This window comes from Pezoporus occidentalis, unplaced genomic scaffold (genome assembly GCF_034315485.1).
Source record: "Pezoporus occidentalis ecotype Australia unplaced genomic scaffold, CSIRO_AGI_Poc_V1 ctg6, whole genome shotgun sequence".
NCBI classification, from domain to species: Eukaryota; Metazoa; Chordata; class Aves; order Psittaciformes; family Psittacidae; genus Pezoporus; species Pezoporus occidentalis.
The window spans coordinates 2332733-2359439 of NW_026915943.1; the positions used below are offsets into that span (position 1 = coordinate 2332733).

A 26707-nucleotide genomic window follows, 5' to 3' on the forward strand; every position below is an offset into this window, starting at 1 on the left:
AGGAAGCGGGGGGCGGCCCGGCCCGGCCGTGCTGGGATTTGTAGTTCGCAGCGGGTTCGGCCCTGCCCCGGCTCTTCCCGCGGGACTGCGGCTCGCAGCCGGACACGGCGCAGGGAGACGGGACCGGCCCCGGCCGCAGGTAACGCGGAACGGGAGGGAAGCGGCTGCGGGGATGGGCGGGGGGCAAAGGGGGCTTGGGAGGGGTGCGCGGGGTGAGGGGTGAAGGAGGGTACTTGGTAAAGGGGTGCGGGAGGGATGCTCAGGGTGAGGGATGCAGAAGTAACGGGGAAAGGGGTGCGGGAGGGATGCTCAAAGGGAGGCATGAGATGCAGGAGGGATGCTGGGGGGTCGGGATGCTGAAGGGATGCTCAGGGTGAGGGATGGAGGGGTACTTGGGTAAAGGGGTCCAGGAGGGATGCTGAAAGGGAGAGAGGAGATGCAGGAGGGATGCTCAGGATGAGGGATGCTGGAGGGATGCTCAGGGTGAGGGATGCAGGATAGTTGGGTAAAGGGGTGCAGGAGAGGTGCTCAGGTGAGGGATTCAGGAGGGGTGCTCAAAGGGAGGTGTGCTCGAGGGATGCGATGCAGGAGGGATTTTCGGGGGTCGGGATGTTGGAGGGATGGTCAGGGTGAGGGATGGAGGGGTACTTGGGTAAAGGGGTGCAGGAGGGATGCTGAAAGGGAGAGAGGAGATGCAGGAGGGATGCTTGGGGGTCGGGATGCTGGAGGGATGCTCAGGGTGAGGGATGCAGGATAGTTGGGTAAAGGGGTGCAGGAGGGGTGCTTGGGTGAGGGATTCAGAAGGGGTGCTCAAAGGGAGGTGTGCTCGAGGGATGCGGTGCAGGAGGGATTTTCGGGGGTCGGGATGCTGAAGAGATGCTCAGGGTGAGGGATGGAGGGGTACTTGTGTAAAGGGGTGCAGGAGGGATGCTGAAAGGGAGAGAGGAGATGCAGGAGGGATGCTCGGGGGTCGGGATGCTGGAGGGATGCTCAGGGTGAGGGATGCAGGATAGTTGGGTAAAGGGATGCAGGAGAGGTGCTCGGGTGAGGGATTCAGGAGGGGTGCTCAAAGGGAGGTGTGCTCGAGGTATGAGATGCAGGAGGGATGCTTGGGGGTCAGGATGTTGGAGGGATGGTCAGGGTGAGGGATGAAGGAGGGGTACTTGGGTAAAGGGGTGCGGGAGTGATGCTCAAGGGTCAGGATGCAGAAGTCTGGGGGAAAGGGATTCGGAAGGGGTTCTCAAAGGGAGGGATGCTCGAGGGAAGAGATACAGGAGGGATACTTGGGTTTCGGGATGCTGAAGGGATGCTCAGGGTGAGGCATGTAGGAGAGAGATTTGGGTAAAGGGGTGCAGAAGGGGTGCTCAATGAGAGTGATACTCGAGGATAGAGATTCAGGGGGATGCTCAAGGGTCAGGACATTGGAGCAATGCTCAGGATGAGGGATGAAGGAGGGGTACTTGGATAAAGGGGTGCAGGAGGAGTGCTCAAAAGGAGGGGTGCTAGAGAGAAGAGATGCTGGAGGGATGCAGGAAGGTGTGCAGGGGAAGGGACACATGAGAGATGCTTGGGGGTCAGAATGCTGGAGGAATGTTTGGAGGTCAGGATGCCAGAGGGGTGCTCAGGAGGGACATTTGGGAAAAGGGGTGCAGGAAGGACGATCAGGGTGAGGGATACAGGAGCGGTACTCAAGGGAAGAGATGCAGAAGAGAAGCCTTAAGGAAAGGGGTGCAGGAGGGATGCTCAAAGGGAGGGATGCTTGAAGAAGAGATGCAGGAGGGAGACTCTGGGGTTGGGATACACAGGGGTCAGGATGCTGAGGGATCTGGATGATGGAGTGATACTTGGAGTGAAGGATGCATAAAGGGTGCTCAGGGAAAGGGGTTCAGGAGGGATGCTTCGGCATCGGGATGCAAAAGGGAGCTCTCGGGTGCAGAAGGGATGCTGAAAGGGAGCGATGCTCAACGGAAGAGATGCAGGAGGGATGCTTGGGGTTTGGAATGCTTGGAGTTGGGATGCTGGAGGGATGCTTAGGGGAAGGGGTGCATGAGGAATGCTCAGAGGGCGGAATACTCGGTGGCTGGGATGCAGGAGTGATGCTCAGGGACTGGGATGCAGGAAGGAGTTGCAGTGAGGAGTGTCTGGGGGTCAGGATGCAGTCAGGGTTCTCAGGAACTCATATGCTCAGGGGAAGGGATGCTTGGGAGGGATACTCAGAGAGATGCTCAGGGGTTGGGATGTAGAAACAGGCTTTTAGGGAGGTATGCAGGAGAGATGTTTGGAGTAAGGGCTTCTCAGAGGGCTGAGATGCAGGAAGGATGCTCAGGGGAGGGTTGCTTGGAGGGAGGGGTTCAGGAGAGAGGCTCAGGATTCAGGATTCCAGGAGGGATGCTCAGAGAGAGGGATGGTCTGTGGTCAGGATGTGGATGGAACCCTGGAGGAGCGATGCTTCAGTGACAGGGTGCAGGGGGATGCTTGGAGGGAGAGATACAAGATCAGCATTGTTAGGTGGGGTTGTGTGTGCAGTCCCCTGGTGCCTGCAGGGCTTTGCAAATCTATCATGAGAAACTGGCCAAGACGGATCAGGTTTTCCCTAGGGAAGCTGACCTGAGAAGAGACACCCAGGAGTGTTCCCATCCCATAGGGAACTGCTTGCAGGTTACATCTGCCCTGAGTTGGGCTTTGCAGGAGTTACTGAAGGATAAAAGCACCACCAAAACCTTGGGGATGTCTGTATCTCCAAGCAGTGAGGCAGCATCTGATGGATCCCGGTGTTAACCCCTCCCTCCAACATGCTTTGGCAAACAGGACATGGTTTTCCCTTGGTCTGTATCCAGGGGTTTAGTTTCTTGACACAGGCAAGAGCAGACAGAAATCTGAAGGAAGAAGAGCGATGTTAATGCTATAAATACCTGCAAGAAAACAGCCAGCTTTCCGGAGATGTATTTACAGCCTCCAGGGATGATAATAGAAAGGACATTGGTCTGAAGGTCAGTGCAGGATGCAGGCACTCCTGGTATAAAGCCCTAGGGAATAGGGGAGCACAGCTCTGGCTGAGAGCTCTGGAAAGCAGAAAGGGAAGAAAGGGAAGATACCTTCCTGTGGGGAATGTGAGGAGGAGTGACCATACCTGGGATAAACGGACCTGCTGTGGGCAGGACAAAGCTTTGGGCATCCAATGCCAAATGTATTCAGTAAATTAAGAAGCAACCGGGGTGGGTTATTTCTGCCTATGGTTGGTGCTGGGCTTAGGGGTTTGTAATGGTGAGAGCAAGTCCTGCCCTTTCCATGCCTTTCTCTGCTGCTGGTTTAAATGAAAGGAGAGAGGAATTTAATTCCTTGTGTCTTGCTTTCTGCATCCATAGCATAGTTATTAACATGCTAGTGATGGCTTTGAGATGCTTTATGAGCCCAAGATACCAATAGGTATCAGAGATGCACGTATTAGAGGTATTAGAGATGTGTATGTAGCTGTTGACTGGAGGGGAGGAACAGAGCTGGGAGGAGGAGGCTGAAGAAAGAGTGGGTGAGATGTCAGAGCCTTGGGCTTTATTTGGTATTACTGCACTGATCACTGACATCCAGCCAAAGCCTTTCTCTATTCAATGACTGAGTGCCCAACAGCAAAAAGCAGAGAGCAAGAGAAGAAGCTGATCGATTTGTGTGCACCAAAGAGACCAAAGAAGAAGCACTGGGGAAATAAGAGAGCAGGGTGGCTAAGATCGATGGGTTCAGGAAGGGCAGCAGCCCAGCACTGCTGTCCATGAGTTAAGGCCATGGTAAGTCACTTAGAGATGGCTGATGATAGAGTTGTATGGCGTGGTCAAGCATGTTTATAATGGCTTAGAGGAAAAAGGAAGGATGAAATACGTGGCACTGCAGAAGAAAGGAGAAGGATCCTCAGTGGTCTAAACCATCTGATTTTAATATGGTAACTTTTTAGATGGTAAATTTAGGCTGATCGCCTTTTATTTGGGTAAGGGGCAATGGATTCAATCTAAAACAGGGGAAGTTCAGGTTGGATGTAAGGCAGAAGCTCTTCCCTGTGAGGGTGCTGAGGCGCTGGCACAGGGTGCCCAGAGAAGCTGTGGCTGCCCCATCCCTGGCAGTGTTCAAGGCCAGGTTGGACACAGGGGCTTGGAGCAAGCTGCTCTAGTGGAAGGGGTCCCTGCCCGTGACAGGGGTTGGAGCTGGATGAGCTTTAAGGTCCCTTCCAACCCAAACCACTCTGGAATTCTACAGTCTTATTGAAACCCATTGGAAATCTGTGCAGTCACAGGAGAGAATCTCGCTGCTCCCAAGGTGGAGCTCCTGATGTACAGCAAATCCCTGCAAAAGTGCCAGCATTCCGGTGGTGATGCTCAGATAAATCTCCACTCTCTGGAGAGGCCAGAAAGCTGCAGAGCAGGGTGCAAGGTCCTGCAGAGCGTGGGGACAGCCTCCTGCTACTGCCTGTGACTAAAGGGGGATCTCCATCAGCGCTGTACTAAAGGGCGGCTGTGATTCAGAGCCGCAGAGGACAGGAAAGCACGAGGAGCCTTGCCAGCCAGAAGTAATTAGCTCTAGTGAGTAGGAGATACACAACACAAGTACAGTCTGTCACTGGAAAGCAGTTTGGGACAGGAAGAGAAGAATATGTGATCCCCTTGAAAAGAGAAGGGAAATTTAGGACGGCAGATTATAATTGCACACAAAAATATTTGGCCAGGCTTCCGTGCTGGCACTTTTTCCCTGTTACGACTGCAGATGGGGAGAGCCACACTTCTGTTTCCCAAGGAGTATTTAATTGGGTTTTTCTGCAGTTATCAGGTCTGAGCTTCTGCCCAGATCTCATAGAAATGGGCCCGATCCTCTTCTGTGCCATGGCACTTGATGGGTGCAACTCAGAGAGCAGCTGAAGCGAGCAAAGTAAGGTGGAGACTTGCCATTAATGTATTTGCAGGTCTGGAGAGGTTTGGCTGCTGGCTCTGCCATAACCTATTGCATCTCCTGCAGTCCTGGTCCAGCTCTGGGGCAGCAGCACAAGAGGGATGTGGAGCTGTTGGAGCGAGGCCAGAGGAGGCCATGGAGATGCTGTGAGGGCTGGAGCAGCTCTGCTCTGGAGCCAGGCTGAGAGAGCTGGGCTGGGTCAGCCTGGAGAAGAGAAGGCTCCTGAAGGGGAGACCTGAGAGCAGCTCCAGTGCCTAAAGGGGCTGCAGGAAAGCTGGAGAGGGGCTTTGGACAAGGGCCTGTAGGGACAGGCCAAGGGGGAATGGGTTGGAAGGGGCTTGGAGCAAGCTGCTCTAGTGGAAGGTGTCCCTGCCCATGGCAGACGGTTTGAACTGGATGAGCTTTAAGGTCTCTTCCAACCCAAATCAGTCTGGGATTCTATGATTCTATGAAATGGTTTGATCTGGATGTGCATCAGTGTATCATATGGCTACAACAATGTGAATGATACCTGCTCTGTCACTTATGTGAGATCTTCCCTTGGGTATCTTCCTATAGATATAGTTTGTATGCCATTGGGCTCTATTTTAATTGAAGCCTTGAGCCATTGTTACAGTGAAAATAATACATAAGAGAGGCTGAGGCTTTAGAGAACAATGAGTAGCCAGATGTGAAATAATAAAGAAGAAGAAAGAAGAAGCGATTGTGTCATTGGGAGGACTCAAGATAGAAACCACAGCATTAAGTCACTGTGAGTGCTTGATGTATGCACAGAAGAGCATTGAACTGGAATCACATCAGTTACATTAATTAAGGTTATTTAGCCAGAAAAACTAAATCTCATCTAAACAAAGAGTATAGCCAGGTGTCTAAATGATAATACATCAGGAGGAAGCAGAAGTAGGAGGTGCAGTAGCACAGATGAGGGCCCAGCAGTGGATTTGCTTGGTTATTTCCAGCCTTGTAGGGAAATTGCCATTTTTTCCTAGTTATTTAAAGAGGTTTTTTTAGGCTTTTGGAGGAATAGTCATAAGGAAGTGGTAATAATGACTGTCTGTGACTGTCTGATACCTGCTGCTCAGGCTGTATCTACTGGATGTGGTAATGAGGAGTCACAGGCTATGGTCGTTCATCCTTGGCTGGAAGAACAGGCAGGTTCTTTGGACCAAAAATAACCCCCTTTGCCTGTGAATAAAGGGGAAAACCATCATTAGGACACAATTGCTTTAATGCTTCTGGAAAACAGCCCTAGAGAGGTTTGTGACACAGGGGATGGTCCTTTTCAGAAGTCATATACCAAGTCATGGCAAATTTTGTACCAATCTTAGACCATCCAGTGTTGTCTGTGCAGTATTTTGTGCTCTAGCAAGGCACTGAGTGTGCTCCCTTCCATCCTGCAGCAACTCAGCATGCTACAGGATTGAGCCCTTATTGCCTGGCTGCCTGGAGGATGCAGCAGGAGCAGCAGTAATGTCTTGGTTGACATAAAAGAAACCATTTCAGCAGCAGTTATGGACAGTAAAAGGTGAATCTTGTCTCTGTACTTCCAGGCCCCCAGAGAATTCAGGGAAGGGGATCATCATTTCATCTTCTTCTTTGTAAGCAGGAAGCAAATCACTTTATTTATCAGCTTGTGTTTGATGGTGGGATTTTTTTCCTTCCTTTAGTGGTATTTATCCAACTATAAATGATGCCAGTGTATGAAATGTGCTGAATTCATTACCAAGATTCCCTGATGCTAAGGGACATCTGAGATTTATCTTTTCAGAGCTTTGTAAGATCTGGGATGTGGGAACTGATGCTGCATTCTGCGTAAGATCCTAAGGAGCCTTTCCTGGCAATCAGCTGCTGGCAGGGATAAGGGAATGAATTGATTTAGCAATAATTGGATAGACTTCAATTGAAATGAATCCTAACTAAAGGGAAAGCGCAGGCAGAAGATAAATATAACACCTCTGAACAGTGCAGATTATGGAGATTAGACCCAAGCAAAGCCCAAGGTCAGTTTTCATCCTGAGGTTTTGCAGTTTACTTGGTTTAGAGAGTGAAGCTGAGCTGGGTGATGCTCTCTTGGCTTAAATTCCTCTTCCTTCTCTGGTTTCTAGAGCGTGGTTGGGTATTGGTCCTTGCAAGGACACATCTCATGGGCAGCAATACCTGTTGCAAGTGTTGATGAAATACTTCATTTATGGCTTTAGATGGAATTTGAGTCTGGAGCCAGAGCTTCAGTCTTTAACAGCACCCTTTTTATTCTGAGGGGGCATAGGAGAAAGCACAGTGTGTATTTGTGCATGCAGTGTGTGGTACCTAATGCCATCAAGACTTGTTGATGTGCCCCATGGAACAGGGAATGACTTCAGGACGGCTTTGTAGGTGTGAGCGTCTGCATGACAAGGATGGGACAGGGAGACACAGGATGAGATAGGGAGACATCCCTCTTCCAGAGCACATCTCCCTGTCTAGCACATCTTCAAAAATCAAGAGAGATTATGTTAGAGCCTGGTTTTGTCAGCCTCCCTTTGGCTCTTGGGATGACCATAGGGGACATCCTCTTGGAAGCTATGTCTGGCACATGAAGGAGGTGGCTGGGAATGACCAGCATTCATTTACCAAGGGTAAATCATGCCTGACTTCTGTGATGTCCTGTAAGGATGCTCTGGTAGATCTGTGGGTGAGACAGCAGCAGCAGATGCTGTCCTTGACTTCAGTAAGGCTTTTGAGATGCTGGGGAGGGACTCTTCATTAGGGACTGTAGTGACAGGACAAGGGGTAATGGGTTCAAACTGAAACAGGGGAAGTTTAGTTTGGATATAAGGAAGAAGTTCTTTACTGTGAGGGTGGTGAGGCACTGGAATGGGTTGCCCAGGGAGGTTGTGAATGCTCCATCCCTGGCAGTGCTCAAGGCCAGGTTGGACAGAGCCTTGGGTGCCATGGTTTAGTGTGAGGTGTCCCTGCCCATGGCAGGGGGGTTGGAACCGGATGATCTTAAGGTCCTTTCCCATCCTAACTATTCTATGATTCTATGATTCAGGAGATGGAGCCAGGCTTTCCAGAGCAGAGCGTGGCAGGATGAGAAAAAGCAGACACTGAAATGAGAGTTTCCAACTGGAATTAAGGAAGACCTTCCCACCAGGAGCTAATCAGGCCCTGGGCAGGTTGGCTGTGCGGTCTCCATCCTGAGATGCCTCAATACCTAAATGGACAAAGCCATGAACAGCTCAGTGTGATTTCAGCTTCATGCAGGGATTGGACTAGAGACCTCCCAAGGTCCTTTCCCTCCTTATCCCATCATTTTACCCAAGATGCTCCTGCCAATTGTTCACCAGGGAGCAGAACAGTTTTGCCATTTCATGGGATTCTTTCTTTTCCCTGCAAAGCTCATGTTGCACTTTCTGTGTGAGCTACAGAACAGATGGGAACCTCAAAGCTGCTCTTCAGCTTCATAATTAACATTGACCTTCTACAGCAACCTCCTGTGCTCCAGGAGCTCGGTTCTCTTTCCAAGCAGGAATGAGTTGATCCCCCCAACTTTTCCATGAGTTGTTATTGCCAGTGAGGAAGATGAAGTGCACACAGGTTGTCCCACTCATTATAAAAGCTTGATTATCTCTTTATTTCAGTATTAAACAGAGGAGAGCCAAGGACCAGATCTCTAAGGCAGCATTCGGCTGCCCAGCAATGGAATTGTCCTTCCCTCTCCTGCAGCATCCTGGGTTATTTATGATGCACTTCCAATTCCTGCAACAGATGAGACAGGGATCTTGCAGACAATCGTCTCCTCCTCTGCAAACCCTGATTCATTCTTCAGGCAGGTCCTGGGGGGGAAAGAAAGCTAATATGAGATCCTTTAAATAATCTCTCTCTGAAAGCATCTGGAGCTGTGCTGGGGTTGAATTAGCCATCTAAACTCCTCACCTTTGACATGTTGATGATGCTTTAGTGTGGAATGCTCTTTCAGTGTAGTTTTATGATTACGTATTACAAAGCAACTTGAGTGCTATTTTAATGCAGTTCTAAGATTATAAATGTCGTCTTCTCAGCATCCTCCATCCGGGCTTTGTCTGGTCCATACCCAGGGAGCAGCTTGGGGTACCCTGATACACAACGGACACATGGGCTTGTTTGTCCCCTCCTGATATCAACAGGTAGTTAAAGAAGTGGGAGTCTGTTACCTAAAGTCTAACCTTGTACTGTAGAGTCCTTTGCAGAGAGGAGAGCATGGACCCTCCACAAGGTCAACTCAATCACAGGATCATAGACTCACAGAGTGGTTTGGGTTGGAAGGGACCTTAAAGCCCATCCAGTTCCAACCCCTGCCACGGGCAGGGACCCCTTCCACTAGAGCAGCTTGCTCCAAGCCCCTGTGTCCAACCTGGCCTTGAACACTGCCAGGGATGGGGCAGCCACAGCTTCTCTGGGCACCCTGTGCCAGCGCCTCAGCACCCTCACAATAAAGAACTTCTTTCTTATATCCAACCTGAACTTCCCTTGTTTCAGTCTGAACCCATCACCCCTTGTCCTATTGCTACAGTCCCTGATGAAGATCCCCCCTCCAACATCCTTGCAGCCCCCTTCAGATACTGGAAGACTAAACTCAGGTGGTTCTGCCCATGTGTCTTTGAGGTCGAAATATCAATATGAAGATGATGCAGACCTTCCTTCTTCCTGCCCCATGGATCATTTCAGGCTGTAGGCAGGAAAGGAGGTTCTCCAAATGTGCATTTGTGCAGTACATCGCACTGGGAGACCTGCTGTGGGTGAAGAAATCCTGGCTGTCTAATTGCATCACTCTGGAATGGGGTTTCTTGTGCAGTAATGCATCCAACACCTATGACAGATGCTAGTTACAGATGCTGTTCTGAGCCCTTCTAGGGAAATCCTTAGGGTTTCTTTAAGCACTCCCTCCTCTAATGCTTTATTGCTGCTGAATTTGGGCTGTGACAAATGGGAAACTTTGCCTGACTCTGCAGTTTCTCTCTCCTCTCGCTCTGGTCCCGCATACAAATGCAGCAGGTCCCTGGGGAGAAGCCAAGACTGCACCACTCATCCGGAGTGACTGGCAGCACGGTGCGAGTGCCAAACCTGCGATTGCACACAGAGCCTGCAGTCCCATCGCTGCTTCCCAGGGCTTTGCTCTCCTTCCCTGAGTGTGAAGGCAATCATCGGGAGCGTCTTCATCTCTTTAGGACACATAAGCCAGTAGACACCAGTGGGAGACCTTGGCTTCCCCAGTTCCCCACTCAACCCCTCCATAGGTCTATGGCATCATCTTGAGCTGCTGAACCCATCAAGGAGAGGGAGCTCATCCGTCCCTAGGTTCGAGTGTAAGGTTGTAGTTGGTTGTTTAGAAGACAAGAATGTTCAAATGTGTGATTAGTCTGAAGAAATTCTGCATTTTTGTGTATTAATTGAGTTTGGAGGCTTTTGGATGAAGACTTTTCTGAATGTCACCATGAGAAAGGCAGAAGAGCAATCACCTTCATAGTGGTTGCAGACAGCTCTCTTCTTTGACCTCCCTTGTCAACATGGGCTTGAAAGCTCAGCAGACCCCGTTTGAACTAATCTGCTGCTCTTTTCCTCTCTTTCAGCAGCTGGGAGCAGAGATGGACAAGATACTGGAAGCCGTGGTGATGTCCTCATACCCCAACAACGTGAAGCAAGGGCTCGTGAGGCGCGTCATTGAGGCAGCGAAGCAGCCCATGGACAGCGAGCAATGCTGGTCCATGCTGGAGCTGTCTACCAAGCTTTATCTCACAGGGGACACCAAGTATAAAAGAGAGATTGGGAAAGAGGTTTTGGAGGTCTATGGCCACTATCACCCAGAGGAATTTGAGGAGTTCTTCAACGTCCGCTTCCTGCTGAGTCTCCTTCAGGAAGGTTATGGACCTCTGGGGAAGAGAAGCCATTATGTACTCGATTATATCCAATTAGGACTGCAGTTTGTGCTGGACAGCCCATCAGCAAACAGCATCTTCAGCTTACTGAGGATCGAGGTGCTCCGGAAAGTCTGCGAGAGACCGAGCCCCAAGCAGTGTGCGAAGATCAGCAAACTCTTAACCCAGCATCCTCAGTGCATTCCCACTGGGAAACACCAGGTCTTGTTCTGTCAGCAGCTGATCCGGTGCATTGGGCAGTTCCAGTGTGTTTCCGAGGGGGAAGAAGCCATCATGGAGTTCTTGGAGCAGGTGAACAAAGTGAGTGGTCTGCTGCAGAGGATCTGGAGGGCTCAAACCTCAGCCATCCTGCCCTCTTTGAAGGAGCTGTTCACCATCATTTCTTCAACAGGTAATGGAAAGAAACAGAAAGAAAACTAAAAAAGGGATGGGAAAGTGAATGTTGGCTCTAATGAAGTTGAATTTCTTTAGTTTGATATCTTCCATGGGTCTCATCAGCTCTAGAAGTGCAGCCACAGCTGAAATGTAATGAACAAGCATCCCTTAAAGTTACCCAGGGCTTTAAGCTAGGAAAACAATTTGTTCCAAACCTCTGTGTAAAACAGTGGGGTTTTGGACAGAGGGCAATGAATAGTGAGTGAGCAATGGTGTAGGAGCAACACAGAGAAGCTTGATGAGTGCACATCCATTGGCTGTACTGGGCTTCACCTAAAATGCCTCCCAGTACCTAAAGGGAGCCTACAGGAAACCTGGAGAGGGGCTTTGGAGAAGGGCCTGTAGGGACAGGCCAAGGGGAATGGCTTTAACCTGCCATAGGGGAGTCTGAGATGAGCTCTTAGGCAGAAGCTCTTCCCTGTGAGGGTGCTGAGGCGCTGGCACAGGGTGCCCAGAGAAGCTGTGGCTGCCCCATCCCTGGCAGTGTTGAAGGCCAGGTTGGACACAGGGGCTTGGAGCAAGCTGCTCTAGTGGAAGGGGTCCCTGCCTGTGGCAGGGGTTGGAGCTGGATGAGCTTTAAGGCCCCTTCAACCCAAACCAGTCTGGGATTCAATGACACCGCACAGCCTGTACACACGAGTTAACTGCATTGCAATATTTGCAGCACCATTTTGTGTGCTCAGCATTTTCCAGCATGAGCTGAGCTTAATGGAAAGCTCTTTATGTGCAGCTGGTGAGTGGCACTCAAAGGCTTTTAGAAATGTCACTCTCTTACGGCTGACTTGATAGGACCCCACAGCCTGATCCCTACTAGAAACTAGGGACAATGCTAAGGAGTCTAGGCACCAACCTAGAGATAGAAGCCCTACTGTCTCTCTGGCTGATGATCATATCTTAAGGTGGGACAGAAGATATTTAACCAACTTCTGGGGCCTTTAGGTTACTGCAGAGGGTCTCAGAAGGTTTTTGGAGGTACCAGTGCCATGAAAGGCTGGACTCTGGCAGCAGATGAGCTCCTGCTGCAGCTATTGCTAAGCCCACGAGAAGGATTTTTCAGTGCCCTCTGTATGAAAACCTCTTCCTTTGGAAGGTGCTCCATGAGGCAAACCTGCAGTTACATCTCACTGCGACTATTTGCAATACTTAGCATAAAGAGAGGAAATTTGGGACCCAAGATCTTGGGCCTCTGATTTGCTCCTCCCTTTGGGTTGTGTATGGCTTCATGTAACAGCCCATCTGCTATGATCCGGCCTCATGATGTGCTCCATTTATGTAGGCTTTTAGAAACAAGAAGTGACCTCATGTGCCTGGTTTTCCTGGTGACTAACATCTTCATTGCTGGCACTCATCCATGTCTTTGCAGAGGAGCAGGAAGCACCATCCAATGCCTTGGCCAGCGTGGTCCAGTTTGTGCCTCTGGAGCTTATGGATGGTGTTATAAGAAACCTAACCAACGATGACAGCATCACTGATGTGCAAATGATGACGGCCATTGGCAGGTAGGAGAGGCTGCATTAGTGAGCATCATTCTCAGTTCAGAGAAAAACCTGCCCCAAAGCTGCACTTAGCTCCTCTGTGTGGTTTTATTCCAACCAGGTTGGCTGCTGCTGTCTAGTGATGAGTGTGTGGGCAAAAAGGGACCTTCTGGATCTTTACTTCCAGCTCTGAGGGCCCAGAGAACTACAATAAAGACTGACTATTATTATTATTATTATTATTATTATTAATTTGTTTGACTTGGTTGGTTTTGTTGAGTGTTTTAAGAAATAAGTAGTGTTACAGGAAGAGGTGATGGGTTCAAACTGAAACAGGGGAAATTCAGGTTGGATATAAGGAAGAAGTTCTCTACTGTGAGGGTGGTGAGGCACTGGAATGGGTTGCCCGGGGAAGTTATGAATGCTCCATCTCTGCCAGTGTTCAAGGCCAGGTTGGACAGAGCCTTAGGTGACATGGTCTAGTGTGAGGTGTCCCTGCCCATGGCAGGGGGCTGGAACTGGATGATCTTAAGGTCCTCTCCAAGCCAAACCATTCTATGATTCCATGTTGACCTCTGTTTCCCTTCACAAAGACACCATCCTCAATCATCAGTCATATCTAAAAGTCTTGGAAAGGGAGGTGTGCCCAACTGTTTCAATAATCCCACCTTGACCTTTGTTGGGTGAATATGGTGCTGCTGGTCTGGATCTTAGTGATGTATGGTATTTATCCCAGCCCTCTGTGTAAGTAGAGTCAATGGAGACCTTATCAAGGCGTGATGAAGAGTAGTGGGTGCGATACTACCTGATAGGTTAGACCGGGTCTTTGCAGTGCCACTGCCCTCTTTGGCATCACTAGATCTTCCTTGTGTACTTGTGTTCAAGTCCTACAGCCCTTCTGTGCTCCAGTTCCTTGCTCCACACTCACTTAGGGGTATCTTTGATGATCTTAAGGGTCTTTTCCAACCTAAATGAATCTGTGATTCTACCTTCAACCCATGCTTTCCTTAGAGGTCTACATTTAAATAGGTGTTCACATACAGTAACACATGCACTTAACCCAAGGGATCTGCTGGAACTTGATCTCACTGGAAACATGTCTTTTCCTTTTCTTATTATAGGATTTGTGTGTGTGTCTCCCCAGTAAGGTTACATGACAAAACCACACATTATTCCTGATGGGAACTTTACGTATGCAGAAAGGACTTGCTTCTCTTTGACTTGCTGGAGAAGGTCATGGTTTTCCCACAGTCCAGAGCAACCCAAGACAAAAGATGAAGTTATCAGCCCAGTTCTTAACCCTCTTTCTCCCTCTTTTTCCCCTTCTGGCCACCTGCTGCTGTGAGCTCCAGGCAATAAATCCTCTACGAGCACCAGTGGCTAAATATAGAAGTTGCAAAATCAATTGCATCATTCCTTAAAGCAGTCTTTGTCACGCAGAGGGATGAGTAAATGATTGCTTAGAACTAGCCAAACATTAAGCAGAGCCTGCAAAATGTAATTAAGATCACTTAGGAGAAAGGCAGAAGGTTTGGCAGCGTGTTTATGGTAGATGGGTGCCCCAGAAAACAGCAGAACAATCATCAGCCTTTGGATGAATGTGTGCTCCATGCCTAGAAAATCAAGGAAAAACATACAAGTTGAAAGGATCTTTCAGCTTAGGACCCAGATCTCTTCCTCCAAAGTTTGGGATTGGGAGTTACTAGCAGGGGAATAAACTGAACGTGGGGTTGAGCTTCTGATCGAGCGTTTGAAGAGCAAATAGAGGTAACAAAAAGCAAGGCTGGCACCTGCTGGTGTAAGTGAACGCCACAGTCTCTTTTAGAGAGTTTCTTATTATTGAGGGCTTTTTGGAGGCATTTTGAGGAAGGTGTTATGGTAGGTCCGAGGTCGGATTTTATCCTGATATTTTCAATCACTGGAGGGGAAGATAACCTCATGTTAGGAGTAGTCATAGTTTAGAACATTTGTCATGTGAAAAGGGAACAAAAGGTGCTCGACAGAAGAAATGGATCTGCAGTTTGAAGGGGGAGTTTCTGCAGCTCGGTTTGACAACAGGAACTCTAGGACTGTACGTGCAAGAGGGAGGAGAAGGGAAAAAGGCACATGAGTGGTACCGAGCATGCAAAAAGGGGAGGTTTTTATGCTCAAGTTCTCCCATTGACTAAATGTTTCTTGTATTCTGCTCCATCTGGTAAAACCTTCATGAAAACAAAGTTGCTTTATGTGCTTCCAGTATCAACTAACTCGGTGCAGAAACGTGAGGTTTTGTCTTTTAATTACATGTAGTTTAGACGAGGCCTCAGTGCCATGGGTTAGTGGTGGCCTTGGCAGTGCTGGAGGATGGTTGGACCTGATGAGCTTAAGGGGCTTTTCCAACCTGGTTGGTTCTGTGCTTCTGTGATTTTAGAGTTTGTCTCTTTTTTAATAAACTCTATTAAAGTGCATCCATGACTTCAGAAGTACTCACTCATTGGTTCTATTACTTGTCCTGGGGTTGTCTATGTTCAAAGAGCCCATGTCCCGATGAAGAAGGCATCTGCTATCACACACTAATGCAGACACTTGCTACCTCTGGAAATCAGGATCTGAGCTTTTACAGGTTTAGCCTACCAAACCAATGGCTCCTTTGGAAAATGAGGGCCCTGGCTTCCAAAGCATTTGTGGATCTTGCATCGTGCAAAGGGTAATGTGAATTTAAAGTGTAATTTCTTCCTTGTGTAGCAGCGCAGACAGCAGTAGGAAGGACTGCAACTTAGCCACTAGTGCTGGTAAATGATGGCTTAAAGAGGAAAAGGTTATTTTATGGCTTTGCAAAAAACAGACAGGATAAAAGGGACCTTTGGATCTCTGGATCCATCTCCCTGCTTTATAGGCATTGACATCATAGATCCTTTTAATGGATGTTCAACTACACCGCTCAAAGCAGGAAGGGCTTTTGCTCCCCCTGCTCTTCTTTTATAGCTGTTCCACCTTTGGGTTGCTTTAATGGTTCGAATCTCTCCTCTAATAGGCAGCCTATATATATTTCCGGCCATCTTATGCCTCATTTGATCTTACACCCACATAAATAGCTGAAATAACTCTTTTGCCTCCCTGGTGTTTATTCCTTCGATGTATGCAGGCAGAGCAGTCCCTTCCCATCTCTGCTTTCCTGTGGCTGTGCTAACCAAGCCAAGCTATTTTGAGCTTTCCTTACAGGAAATGTTCTTCATTTCCCTGAGCACCTTAACAGGCTTTTTCAGCACCTGCTCCCACTTCACTTCATTAGTGTTGGACATGGATGGTGATGTTTGCACATCATGTTCCGTGTGCCTTGGACATCAAGGCCTTGGACAACAGCATGGGAGGCTCTTGTTTTGCCGTAGAAAAGAAGTTTTACTTCTTGTCTTTTCCATGGCTGTTGTTGCACTGGGAACTCGTAGTCAGCTGGTATCTGGCTGATTGCCTTCAAGCAGAAGATTTACTGTCATGTAGCATCCATTTCTTGTGCCTTGCGTGTGTTTTGAATCATTACATTTCCTCCCACTTCTGCATTTCTAATGCTCAGGGTCTCCTTCGTGCTACCTTGATCCTCTTCTTGTTTTGATGATGCCTCCCAGCTTTGCATCATCACCGATTTCACAGCCATGTTGTGTTTGTGCTAACATTAGGCCCTGAAGAATGTTGCTTGTGATCTCCTTTCAGAAAGCCAGTCAGATATGATCTACTTCTGTCCTTCGACTAGAAATTCATATATCCTCTCAAACCTGACTTTGGCACCTATGGTAACTCCCTGTGACATGGTATTCCTTCTTCCCACCTATGCTCTCATTGCCTGTTTTCATTATAGGAATTGTCTTCCTATTCTTTCCACATAAAACACCATACCAAAGTTAATGGAGTCATTAAACCTCACCAGAGTTGAGTTTTACATGATGGAAATCATCTCCTCTTGGCTGGAGTCCATGAGCTCTTCGTGTTTCATTTTCCTATCAGCTGTTGTTGCTCTTGTTTCCATTCTCAGATCTTTTACCTGCCTCCTCTGTCACCCTGATCAATTCATTTCTCTTGCTGAAAATGAAGGCAGAGGAGGTGTTTAGTGTGGAAGGCACATCTAGAGGCCATATCATACCTTTAATCACTATCACACCCTCCATAGATAGTGATTGCATGGCTTCCCTTATTCTCTTCTAATGCAAATGTCTGTGGAAGCTTTTCTGGCATTTGCTTAATTATCCAGCTTTGGTATTTCTCAACATCCCAATAAATTCTGCTCTTCAGGCTTTCTTTGCTCCCTAGCCTTTTGTTTTTCCAGGTCCTTGAAGACTTTAAACCACGACATTCCTACTCTTTGCCTTGTCGTGGTTACTTATCTGTGCTCCCTTCATACATTTTGCACAAGATAGTCTAATAAGCAGAAGGGACTGATTGGGAAAAATAGGTGGACTGAGGTGAGAAACTGAGCATCTGGGATATCTTCAAATCAAAGGTACTGAAATGGTTAGCAGAGTTCGACCCTTGGAAATCCCAAGCCTTAGTTACTTCCCATCTTTGTTGAACGTCAAATTTCGACAGAAACAATGTGTCATCACTTAGTCTGAGGTTATTTGCTTAGGAATGACTTCTGCAAAGCATTTATAACTTACAGAAAGATGACAACGTGTTGCTGGAGTGGCTATAGTTGAAATATGTTAGCTGTGACATTCAGGAATATCTGGCTTCCATTAGAGTTACCAGTATTTACTGGGTTTTCATGTGCTTCTGGAAATTGGTGTTTCCCCACAGAGAATTAAAAGCTCTGAATCTGAGTGCTTTTTCCTTACCAGTAACAATGCAGAGGTTCATTGGACAGAGCCTTGGTGACATGGTTTAGTGGGAGGTGTCTCTGCCCATGGCAGGGGAGTTGGAGCTTGATGATCTTAAGGTCCTTTCCAACCCAAACTATTCTATGGTTCTATGATCATTTGTTTTCTAATGGTGACAATGCAGAGACCCTGATCAACACTTCACAGAGGTGGTATATAGAGTTTCAGTGTTAAAACTGGAACTCAAGTTGGCTGTAGTCAGTGGAAGAAATCCCCACTTGAACATGAGCCGGCTTCAGTGTGCGCTTGCAGCCCAGAAAGCAACCGTATCCTTGGTTGCATCAAAAGGAGCGTGACCAGCAGGTTGAAGGAGGTGATCCTGCCCCTCTGCTCTGCTCTTGTGAGACCTCACCTGCAGCATTGTGTGCAGTTCTGGTGTCCTCAACATAAAAAGGGCATGGAACTGTTGGAACAAGTCCAGAGGAGGCCACGAGGATGATCAGGGACTGGAGCAGCTCCTGTATGGAGACAGGCTGAGGAAGTTGGTGCTGCCCAGCCTGGAGAAGAGAAGCTGCGTGGAGACCTCAGAGCAGCTTCCAGTGTCTGAAGGGGGCTTATAGGGGTGCTGGGGAGGGACTCTTCATTAGGGACTGTAGTGATAGGACAAGGGGTGATGGGTTAAAACTGAAACAGGGGAAGTTTAGATTGGATATAAGGAGGAAATTCTTTCCTGTTAGGGTGGTGAGGCACTGGCATGGGTTGCCCAGGGAGGTTGTGAATGCTCCATCACTGGCAGTGTTCAAGGCCAGGTTGGACGAGGCCTTGGGTGATATGATTTAGTGTGAGGTGTCCCTGCCCATGGCAGAGGGGTTGGAACTGGATGATCTTAAGGTCCTTTCCAACCCTAATTATTCTATGATTCTATGATTCTATGATTTTATGGACTTGGCTCTGATTCTCTGGTCTATGTGGTTCACCACAGCATGATGATGACAGTGGGGTAATTCCACTTCAGGCTCTGTTGTGCTTTGAATAACATGTGAAATGCCTTATTAAGAGCCTGTCTCTTACCCAGTTATCCCACTAGTCACGAATTTGGAGGAGGCTTATCTCAGAGTGGAGATTGGCTTCCACAATCTGTGCATTAAATTTACTTGAAGAGCTTGTATTTGATTTCAGGATGATCGACTGGGTGTCCTGGCCCCTGGGCAAGCACATAGACAAGTGGATCATCGCTCTGCTGAAGGGTTTGGCTGCAGTGAAAAAGTTCAGCATCTTGATTGAAGTTACTCTTTCTAAGATTGAAAAGGTCAGTGGGCTCCTTTAAACATGGATGTGACCAATAGACTTGTCCCTGAACCTCAGGTATCTTCTTGCCTTTCAATTGAATGAGGACGAGATGTGACTTGAGATGTGCCTTGCAAATGCTGCTTTTCTGTGTATGGGGTGATGGGCTGATGCTGTTTTGCAGCTAAAACTTGTTCTCCAAAACAACCTGCAGTTCTTTAGGTCTTGGTGTGCATAGGTATTGATATCTTAAAGGTTATGAAATGGAAGAAGCCAAGGATTTTCACACCAACCAACCAGTTTCCTTCCCCAACTATGGAGCTTTTCTAACGCCTGCCTTTGGGAATGTGACTTGCTCTCCATCAGCTGTGTCTGGTTGGCATAGGCAAAATACACACCAGTGAGCATATTAACTACACACAGATCAGTTTGAAAGCCTGTGCCCTGGCCTTAGTTCGTTTACTACTGCAGGTAAAGCCCCCACTGCCATTTCCATCACCTCTTTCTGCAATGAGTGCTTGGTGCTCTCTGAAAACTGTGTCATCAAGGGCTGAAATTGGTCACCACTTTAAAGCATTTTCCATGCTGTGATCCTGCTGTTCCCTCCTTTGTATCATGGGGATAACACCAGGCTGAGCCTCCAGTGGAAGTCACCGTTGAAATTATTAAGACTGTGATTATTAGTATTGGAACATGATCAATAACTGCAGTTGTCTTTGTGATCCCCCCATGTGCACTGAGCAGTGGGAGAATAGCCAAGCATCTCTGGCTTTTCTTTATCTTTCCTTTTGTACTTTAATGCAGAGGAAAAGGGCACAGCCCTTAAAATAACATGAGTTTTAAAACTCTTAGAAGTATGGTAGAGGGCATTGTCAACTTATGCCATTGTCTGTGAAGTAGGATAAATACCATTACTTAGCCTTTGAAAAACACCTTTGCTTTCTATCTGCCTGAAAGGTTAGTGGCAAAGATCCAAATACCACAATAAACCAGAAAGTACAGCATCCCCCTGTGCTTGCAAGGCCTCATCCATCAGGAGGTGTTGAGGTGCAGCGGGGTTACAGAGGGGGTGAGGATAACCCACATGGTATTTTTAGGATGCTCTGGATAGGAGACGACTGGAGACCAGGCTGCAGGCTGCTTGCTTCAACATCCAGCATTGAGCAGAAGCAGAGCAGCAGCTGTGGGAGATGCCCAGTGCCTCTTTCCTGCTGGTCCCTTCTCCCATGTGTTGCGGTGCCATCCTACCTTCTCATTTGCTTCCTTTCTCCCCCACCAGGTCTTCTCCAAGTTGCTGTACCCCATCGTGAGGGAGGGGGCTTTGTCCGTCCTGCAGTACATGCTGCTGAGCTTCCAGCACTCCCACGAGGCATTTCACTTGGTAAGGCTGGGCTGCTCTTGGGTGAAGGCATTGCCCTGAGTGTAACCGTGATGTGGGGCAACGGGGGTGGAGGGCAACCTGAGGTGCTGAGTTACTGGGCGATATTTCCCTCATCTGCTTGATTTCAGTGACTGATGTAAACCCAACCCTGTCCATCCACCTGTAGCCTGTCCTGGGAGATGCAGGTAGCCTCTGGTAACCTCTCCTGCAGCCCAAACAGCTTTCAGAGCATCACAAAGCTGGTGATGAGATGTGGAGGGAAGACCTGAGTCTAAAAGGAGTAGTTTGCCACAGACAGAGCAATCACCCTGTGTCAGAGAGTGAAGTGCAGGGAAGTAAGGCTTTGCTTTCTCCTCTGATAATTCCTTCCATTTCTCTTGAGCTTTACCAGCCTGATGGCTCATCTCCAGGGATAAATCGGTATAAAGCTGGCTGGGGCCTGGCTCTTCCAGATTTGAAATGTGTGCAGTGTGTGCATGCTCCACTTTTCATCTATGGCGCTCTACCAGCTGGAGGAGTGATCTCTAGGGCAAGTGCATCCCTTTGGTCCTCTCCCAGCTTCAAAACCCAACAGCCAAAGGTGCAGATGATGCAAATATATTGGACTGCCTGTCATGCCACACTGCAGGTCCCATCAGCAGTGGCTGTAGTGCTCTTGCAATCATTTTATCCTGGTGTTTGCCAGCCTTGCAGGTCGAAGAGGAGGATCCCCTTTTTCCTGCCCTAGCTCTTAGACCACTTGCTTCTCCCAGTCACTCTCCTTTGTGCCGAGCCATTTGTACAGCCGTGGGCTGAGCTTTTTATTAAAAGGAGCCCAGGTGAAACCCAGGAAATCCTAATGGTCTGCATTGCCCACCTTGGTCTGGGTCTGGGACAACCACAGACATGCATTTGCCTGGAGAAGGAAAGGGAAGGAGGTAGAGGGGTGACCTGGGACAGGAAAGTGAGCAGGCTACACCGACCCAGGCTGGCTTATGTTGTAGTTTTCTATTAGCAGGTATAGAAGATACAGCCTCATATTTATCCCCACCCTTTCAGCTGAGGTGTGATAGATGTTGCCACTCAGGCTTTGGGATGTGCTAGGTGAAACCTTTGCACTGAGAGCAACTTGGAGGGCTCATGCAGTGGAAGACTGGGAGTATATTCTTAAACAGCCCTTGCTGTTTCCTAAGCAGATTCCTGACTGTCCATTGGACTCAGTGAGCCCCATGCCACCTGTGACTTCAAATTGTCACCAACACGTGTCACCCATTACCATTTCTTCAAGTGATGCATCATCTTTCAAAGCGTTGTTCAGCATCAGTGCAATAGGACTCGAGGACTGGATCAGAACACTTCCACTTCATGAATTCTCCACTGTTAAAAGCACAAAACTACTTTTAACAGCATTGTAGTCTTCTCTTTTCACTCCCATAGTGACATTTTATAGTTGATTTTGCTGTTGACACTAAAGCACTGCTCTGCTTCTTGCTGGTGTTGCCCCTGGAATGCTGTAAATAGACAGCAAGACTGAAAGCAAAGGCATGCTTGCAGTGATTGAACTGATAAAAGCAGCAATGGAAAACTACTCCTATTAATGTCTGATTGGATGCTTTTCCATTCAAGCCCTTCCATTTGGCTTTGCGCCTGAAGTTCACAGGATAAACAGATAAGGCTGGAATAAAGCAGGGCTGGCCAACGTTTTCAACCACTGCTTTTTCATTCCTCAGCTGGAGACACTTTAAATGAGCCTGGATTCCTTGAGAAACCCTTTGGTTTCTATAAATAGGCTCATTCCAACACCTTGTCTTCAGTTGGGCGTCCGGAGTTTGAAACACTCCAAAAGCTGTCAGTTGCTCTTGGCTTGAAGTTTCCATCTGCAGCCCAGCGAGCACAAATCCCCTCCCTTATGTATGAAAAACCAGGGAACAAACGTGTGTTTGCGTCTCATCTCCTTGTGTTTGCCCTGGCACTTTGGAAGGGCTTTGGCAATGGTTCCCACTACAGCTTGGCAAAATATTGATGCAGAAAATGGGACTTGTTTGCTTTCCCAACAAAATTGGAAAGGAAGTAGTTAAAATCGCCAAGGTTTTGAGCAGAAAAAGGGAGAAAGGAGAGAGGAAGATGAAGGAAGAGAGGACCAAGAAATGGTTGGATTTGGGATCCTGAGCCTTCATTCCAGGATTGTTCTGGGGTAAAAATAACCTCATATAAGCATGACAAAGGTTGCGTAAGCGCCCAGGGTCACTCTAGCTCTTGGGCAGGGTTGGAAATGGGTTATTCACTGTGGGTGCAGCAGAGGGTGCCCGTGAACAATGCATGGTCTGCGTTCGTCTGCGTGTTCGTTTCCAGATGAAAGCGTGATAACGAACGTGCTGTTTATGCGCCTGTCGCCACCCATCCGACCACGGCGATCCCAGTTTGGTTTATACAGTGTAAAATGCTAGTACAGCACAACAGAAAATGCTTCTTGCAGGCTGATTTGTCTGTCTTGTAGGTCTGAATCCCTGCACTTGGCAGCTGGTGTATAATTCTCCTTTCCACTGTAGGTGTGTGATTTATAGACTCATGGAATCAAATAGGTTGGAAAAGCCCTTTAAGCTCATCCAGTCCAACCGTTCCCCAGCACTGCCAAGGCCACCACTGCCCCATGGCACTGAGGCCTCGTCTCCATGGGGTGTGAACACTTGCAGGGACGGTGACTGCAGCCCTGCCCTGGGCAGCCTGTTCCAATGCCTGAGCACCCTCTGGGGCAGGAATTGTTCCTCAGCTCCATCTAAACCTGCCCTGGTGCAGCTTGAGGCCGTTTCCTCTTGTCCCATCCCTTGTTCCTTGGGAGCAGAGCCCAGCCCCTCCTGGCTCCATCCTCCTGTCAGGCACCTGTAGGCAGCCATCAGGTCCCCCTTGAGCCTTCTCTTCTCCACACTGAACCCCTCCAGGCCCTGCACCAGCTCCATTGCCCTTCTCTGGCCCTGCTGCAGCACCTCAATGTCTCTCTTGTAGTGAGGGGCCCAGAACTGAACACGGGATTTGATGTGCGGCCTCACCATGATCACCGAGATTTAGTGGACAATGATAATCGCAGCATGACAAAGCAGCAGCATGGACCTGCAGGTGCCATGCACCATGAAACCCTCCAAGGTCTATAGCATTTGCACTACTGAAGTCAACAGAAGAGTTGCTGTTGAGCTCACAGGGTGAAGGACGAAGTCCAGAATGGCACTGCAGTCAAGTCCTGTTGACTGTCCTTTCTTCCTGGGAGTGAATTCCGTTCCCCCACATGTGTGATGAGTAATTTGGAGTCATTCCTGATGCAGTGAATTTCCCTTTTCCAGCTGCTCCCTCACATCCCCAGGCTGGTGGCCTCTCTGAAGAAGGAGGACTCCAATTCTGCCACCAGCTCCCTGGAGCAGCTGGCTGAGCTCATCCACTGCATGTTCTTCCGCTTCTCAGGATTTCCTGATCTCTATGAACCAGTCCTGGAAGCAGTTAAGGTAAGACATACTCCTCTCAGTCATTTTTCTGTTCTCCGTATGGAAATGGCATTCTAGTTTGCAGCCTGGTGCATAGGGACCATGCTACTGGTAGGGATGGCTTAACCTTAATGCCTCAAGCTGTGGTAGGAGAAAGGGATCAACATCCTGAGCTTAAGCCCCATGTAGGCAAGTTGATGGAAGATGCTTCTGTTATGGTGGACCAGCAGAAGTTCTGATTGTGCCTATGGGGTTTAGGTATGATTTCAATATTGAATGCCTCTAGAGGACTAATACTAGCAGTTTATACAGTGTAAAATACAACATAGCACACCAGACAACACTTCTTGTAGGCCAATTCGTCTGTCTTGTAGGTTTGAATCCCTGTACTTGCAGTGTTAGCAGCTAAACACTTGCATGGATGCATGTTCATGCAAAGAGCAGGGGAAATGAGTTCCGTGAGCGCCTCTAGCAGAAGAGTGTTGTGATTGCCCATTACTAACTCTTCACATGGAATGATTTGTAACATGGATCTCTCTTTCCAAGGCTCTTCCTGTTCCAAATGAAGACCGGATTAAACATCTCCTGGGACAGAATGCCTGGACCTCGCAGAAGAACGAGCTGGCCTGCTTCTACCCACGCCTGGCATCCAAATCAGAGACGGGAAAGATCGGGTTAATAAACTTGGGAAACACCTGCTACATGAACAGCATCATACAGTCTCTTTTCATGGCTTCAGAGTGAGTCTTTGCACCCTTGCTTCCACTCAAGACTTGCTCCAGGGGTTGCTGACCCCCTCGGTGTTCCACATCCCACTTTTCCATCCTATGGGCTGCATCTCTGCTTTTCCTTTGCAGCTTTCGGCATTCGGTGTTGAGTCTGACCGAGGGCAACTCCCAGCCTCTGATGACAAAGCTCCAGTGGCTCTTTGCGTTTTTGGAGCACAGTCAGGTAATTATTTCATGTTCTAGTTATTTGTTTGGACTGTCGGCTGCGGAAAGGCTCGTCTCCAAGTTGCTTCCTGTCGACTCCAACGGGCTGATAAGGAGCTGTGGATCTTGGTGGGTTCTTAGAACGGGACCGGTCTTGTTTATAGGAGGGAGGCTAATTTTGGGGGTGGAGAAGGCGAGCTCCCATCACCCATGCAAGTGAGCTGTGTTCACACCCGGCTCCCTGTCTTCAGTCTTCCTGGGTTGGGCTGATGTAATAACTAATAGCTTTGACAATCAAGCCCTTCTGGCAATAGCTTACACATGTGGCCAGCTGAAAAGCCTGTTGGTATAAAGCAGAGGGTTTTGTTTCTTGCTGTGCAGCAGGGAAAAGACTGGAGCAGCTCATTTGTCCTCTTGCTTCACAGCAAAGCAGAAATCATGGGTGAAAATTGCCTTCAAAGGGGCTTTGTTAAAAGAATAGTAATAAAAATCCCCTTTAGGTTCCTGATGCTTTGAATGGTCTATATATGATGGAAAATCAAATACAAATAACACCCTTAAACAAATGAATTATGAATGCTTTCTGGACAAACATTATATTTAACATGGGTGACTCCTGGGGATACAGCTAACTCGTATCTAGCTCCTCTCTTAAAAAGCCTTTCTTTGTGTTGCTAGAAATACATGATTTTGAAAGCCCAGTGATTTTTCCCTTGCTGTGAACCTGGTCTTTATTTCCCAAGCCTTGGCTGCCAGAGCTGGCTCGTTGCATTGTGGTCTTACAACAGATGATACCTTTTGGGGTTAAAGTATAGGCAACCTGTTAAATTTAACATTTAGCCATGGAAGAGTCTAGGTTTTGATGGCAGGTTGGGGTGTGTGTGTGACCTGTGATGAGCAAATACAGAAGCAAATGCAATTTACTTGTTGTGTAGTTTATGGGTAATAACTTCCTGCTCATTTCCTAAGGGCCTTCTTAGTTATTTTTCTTCTTCGGGCTGTTCTTAAAGCCGCTTCTTTGCCAAAGATGTGTCTTCTTCCATGTTAATGAGACAGCTGCTTCCTAATGGCAGTGATTACATTAACTGGAGATGCAGATTACCTGCCTGCAGTGATTGGGATGACAGGTGGAAGTTTAGTGGATTTTTTTGCTTTGGTTTTGTTTCTTTTTATTATGAGAGGATTTGGTGAGAGAGATCCTGCTCGAATTAAATGGAGCATCAAATTCAATTCAGGCTGAGTTAAGTAGAAATCTCTGGGTCAGGCCAATAAACCATTTAAAATGGAAGGAAGAAATAAACATGTGGATAGTTTATGGAGTATATGTAAAATAATGTCTGAAATGAATCCTGGCTTGCAGCAAAACATGAAAGTCTTCTTCCTGCGCACCGAGATTAAGCTTTGTAGGAATAAAAAGGGAGACCTTATAGGCACACAAGTGCACCCTGCTCCCACTGAAGTAGCCAGGAAGACCCTCCTCTCCCCTACCCATCCTCCTGTGTGAACAGAATCATAGGATTATTTGGGTTGGAAAGGACCTTAAGATCATCCAGTTCCATCCTCCTGCCATAGGCAGGGACACCTCACACTAGACCATGTCACCCAAGGCTCTTGAACACTGCCTTGTCAACTGGCCTTGAACACTGCCAGGGATGGAGCATTCACCACTTCTCTGGGCACCCTGTGCCAGCACCTCAACACCCTCACAGTAAAGAACTTCTGCCTTATATCCAATCTAAACTTCCCCTTCCAGTTTGATCCCATCACCCTTTGTCCTGTCGCTATGGAGGGTCCCCAAGATTAAATGCATTTCTTCTTCTGTCTCGCTGCCAGCGACCTGCCATCTCACCCGAGAGTTTCCTCTCTGCCTCCTGGCCCCCCTGGTTCACCCCTGGTGCTCAGCAGGACTGCTCGGAGTATCTCAAGTACCTGTTGGACCGGTACGTGGCCATCACCATCAGTCTGGAGTCTGCTGACAGTGATATCCCTAGACCAGACATAATGTTTAATGCTGACCCATGTGCAGGTGGCTGAGACCTGGAGGAGGTGGGAGAGTAGAGGCTTGGGGTGACAGATTGTGAGAGCTGTCCAGGGCTCCCTGATAAAACCCTGCTTGGGCTGGCTTAGGGATAAGG

General features: G+C 48.2%; 1 protein-coding gene across 2 annotated transcripts in view; it reads left to right on the forward strand.

The window, feature by feature from the left end:
- Positions 1-26707, forward strand: part of USP35 (ubiquitin specific peptidase 35) — a 30567-nt gene continuing 3860 nt past the window's right edge. The window contains exons 1-9 of one of the 2 annotated variants that reach the window (XM_062639260.1): positions 1-139; positions 10518-11214; positions 12622-12757; positions 18700-18829; positions 20087-20188; positions 23503-23661; positions 24187-24380; positions 24498-24591; positions 26406-26512. In XM_062639260.1, the coding sequence (XP_062495244.1) occupies positions 10533-11214; positions 12622-12757; positions 18700-18829; positions 20087-20188; positions 23503-23661; positions 24187-24380; positions 24498-24591; positions 26406-26512 (1604 nt within the window). In that variant the 5' untranslated portion in view covers positions 1-139; positions 10518-10532. The remainder of the gene's footprint in view (positions 140-10517; positions 11215-12621; positions 12758-18699; positions 18830-20086; positions 20189-23502; positions 23662-24186; positions 24381-24497; positions 24592-26405; positions 26513-26707) is intronic. The other variant, XM_062639261.1, reaches the window with a different exon arrangement.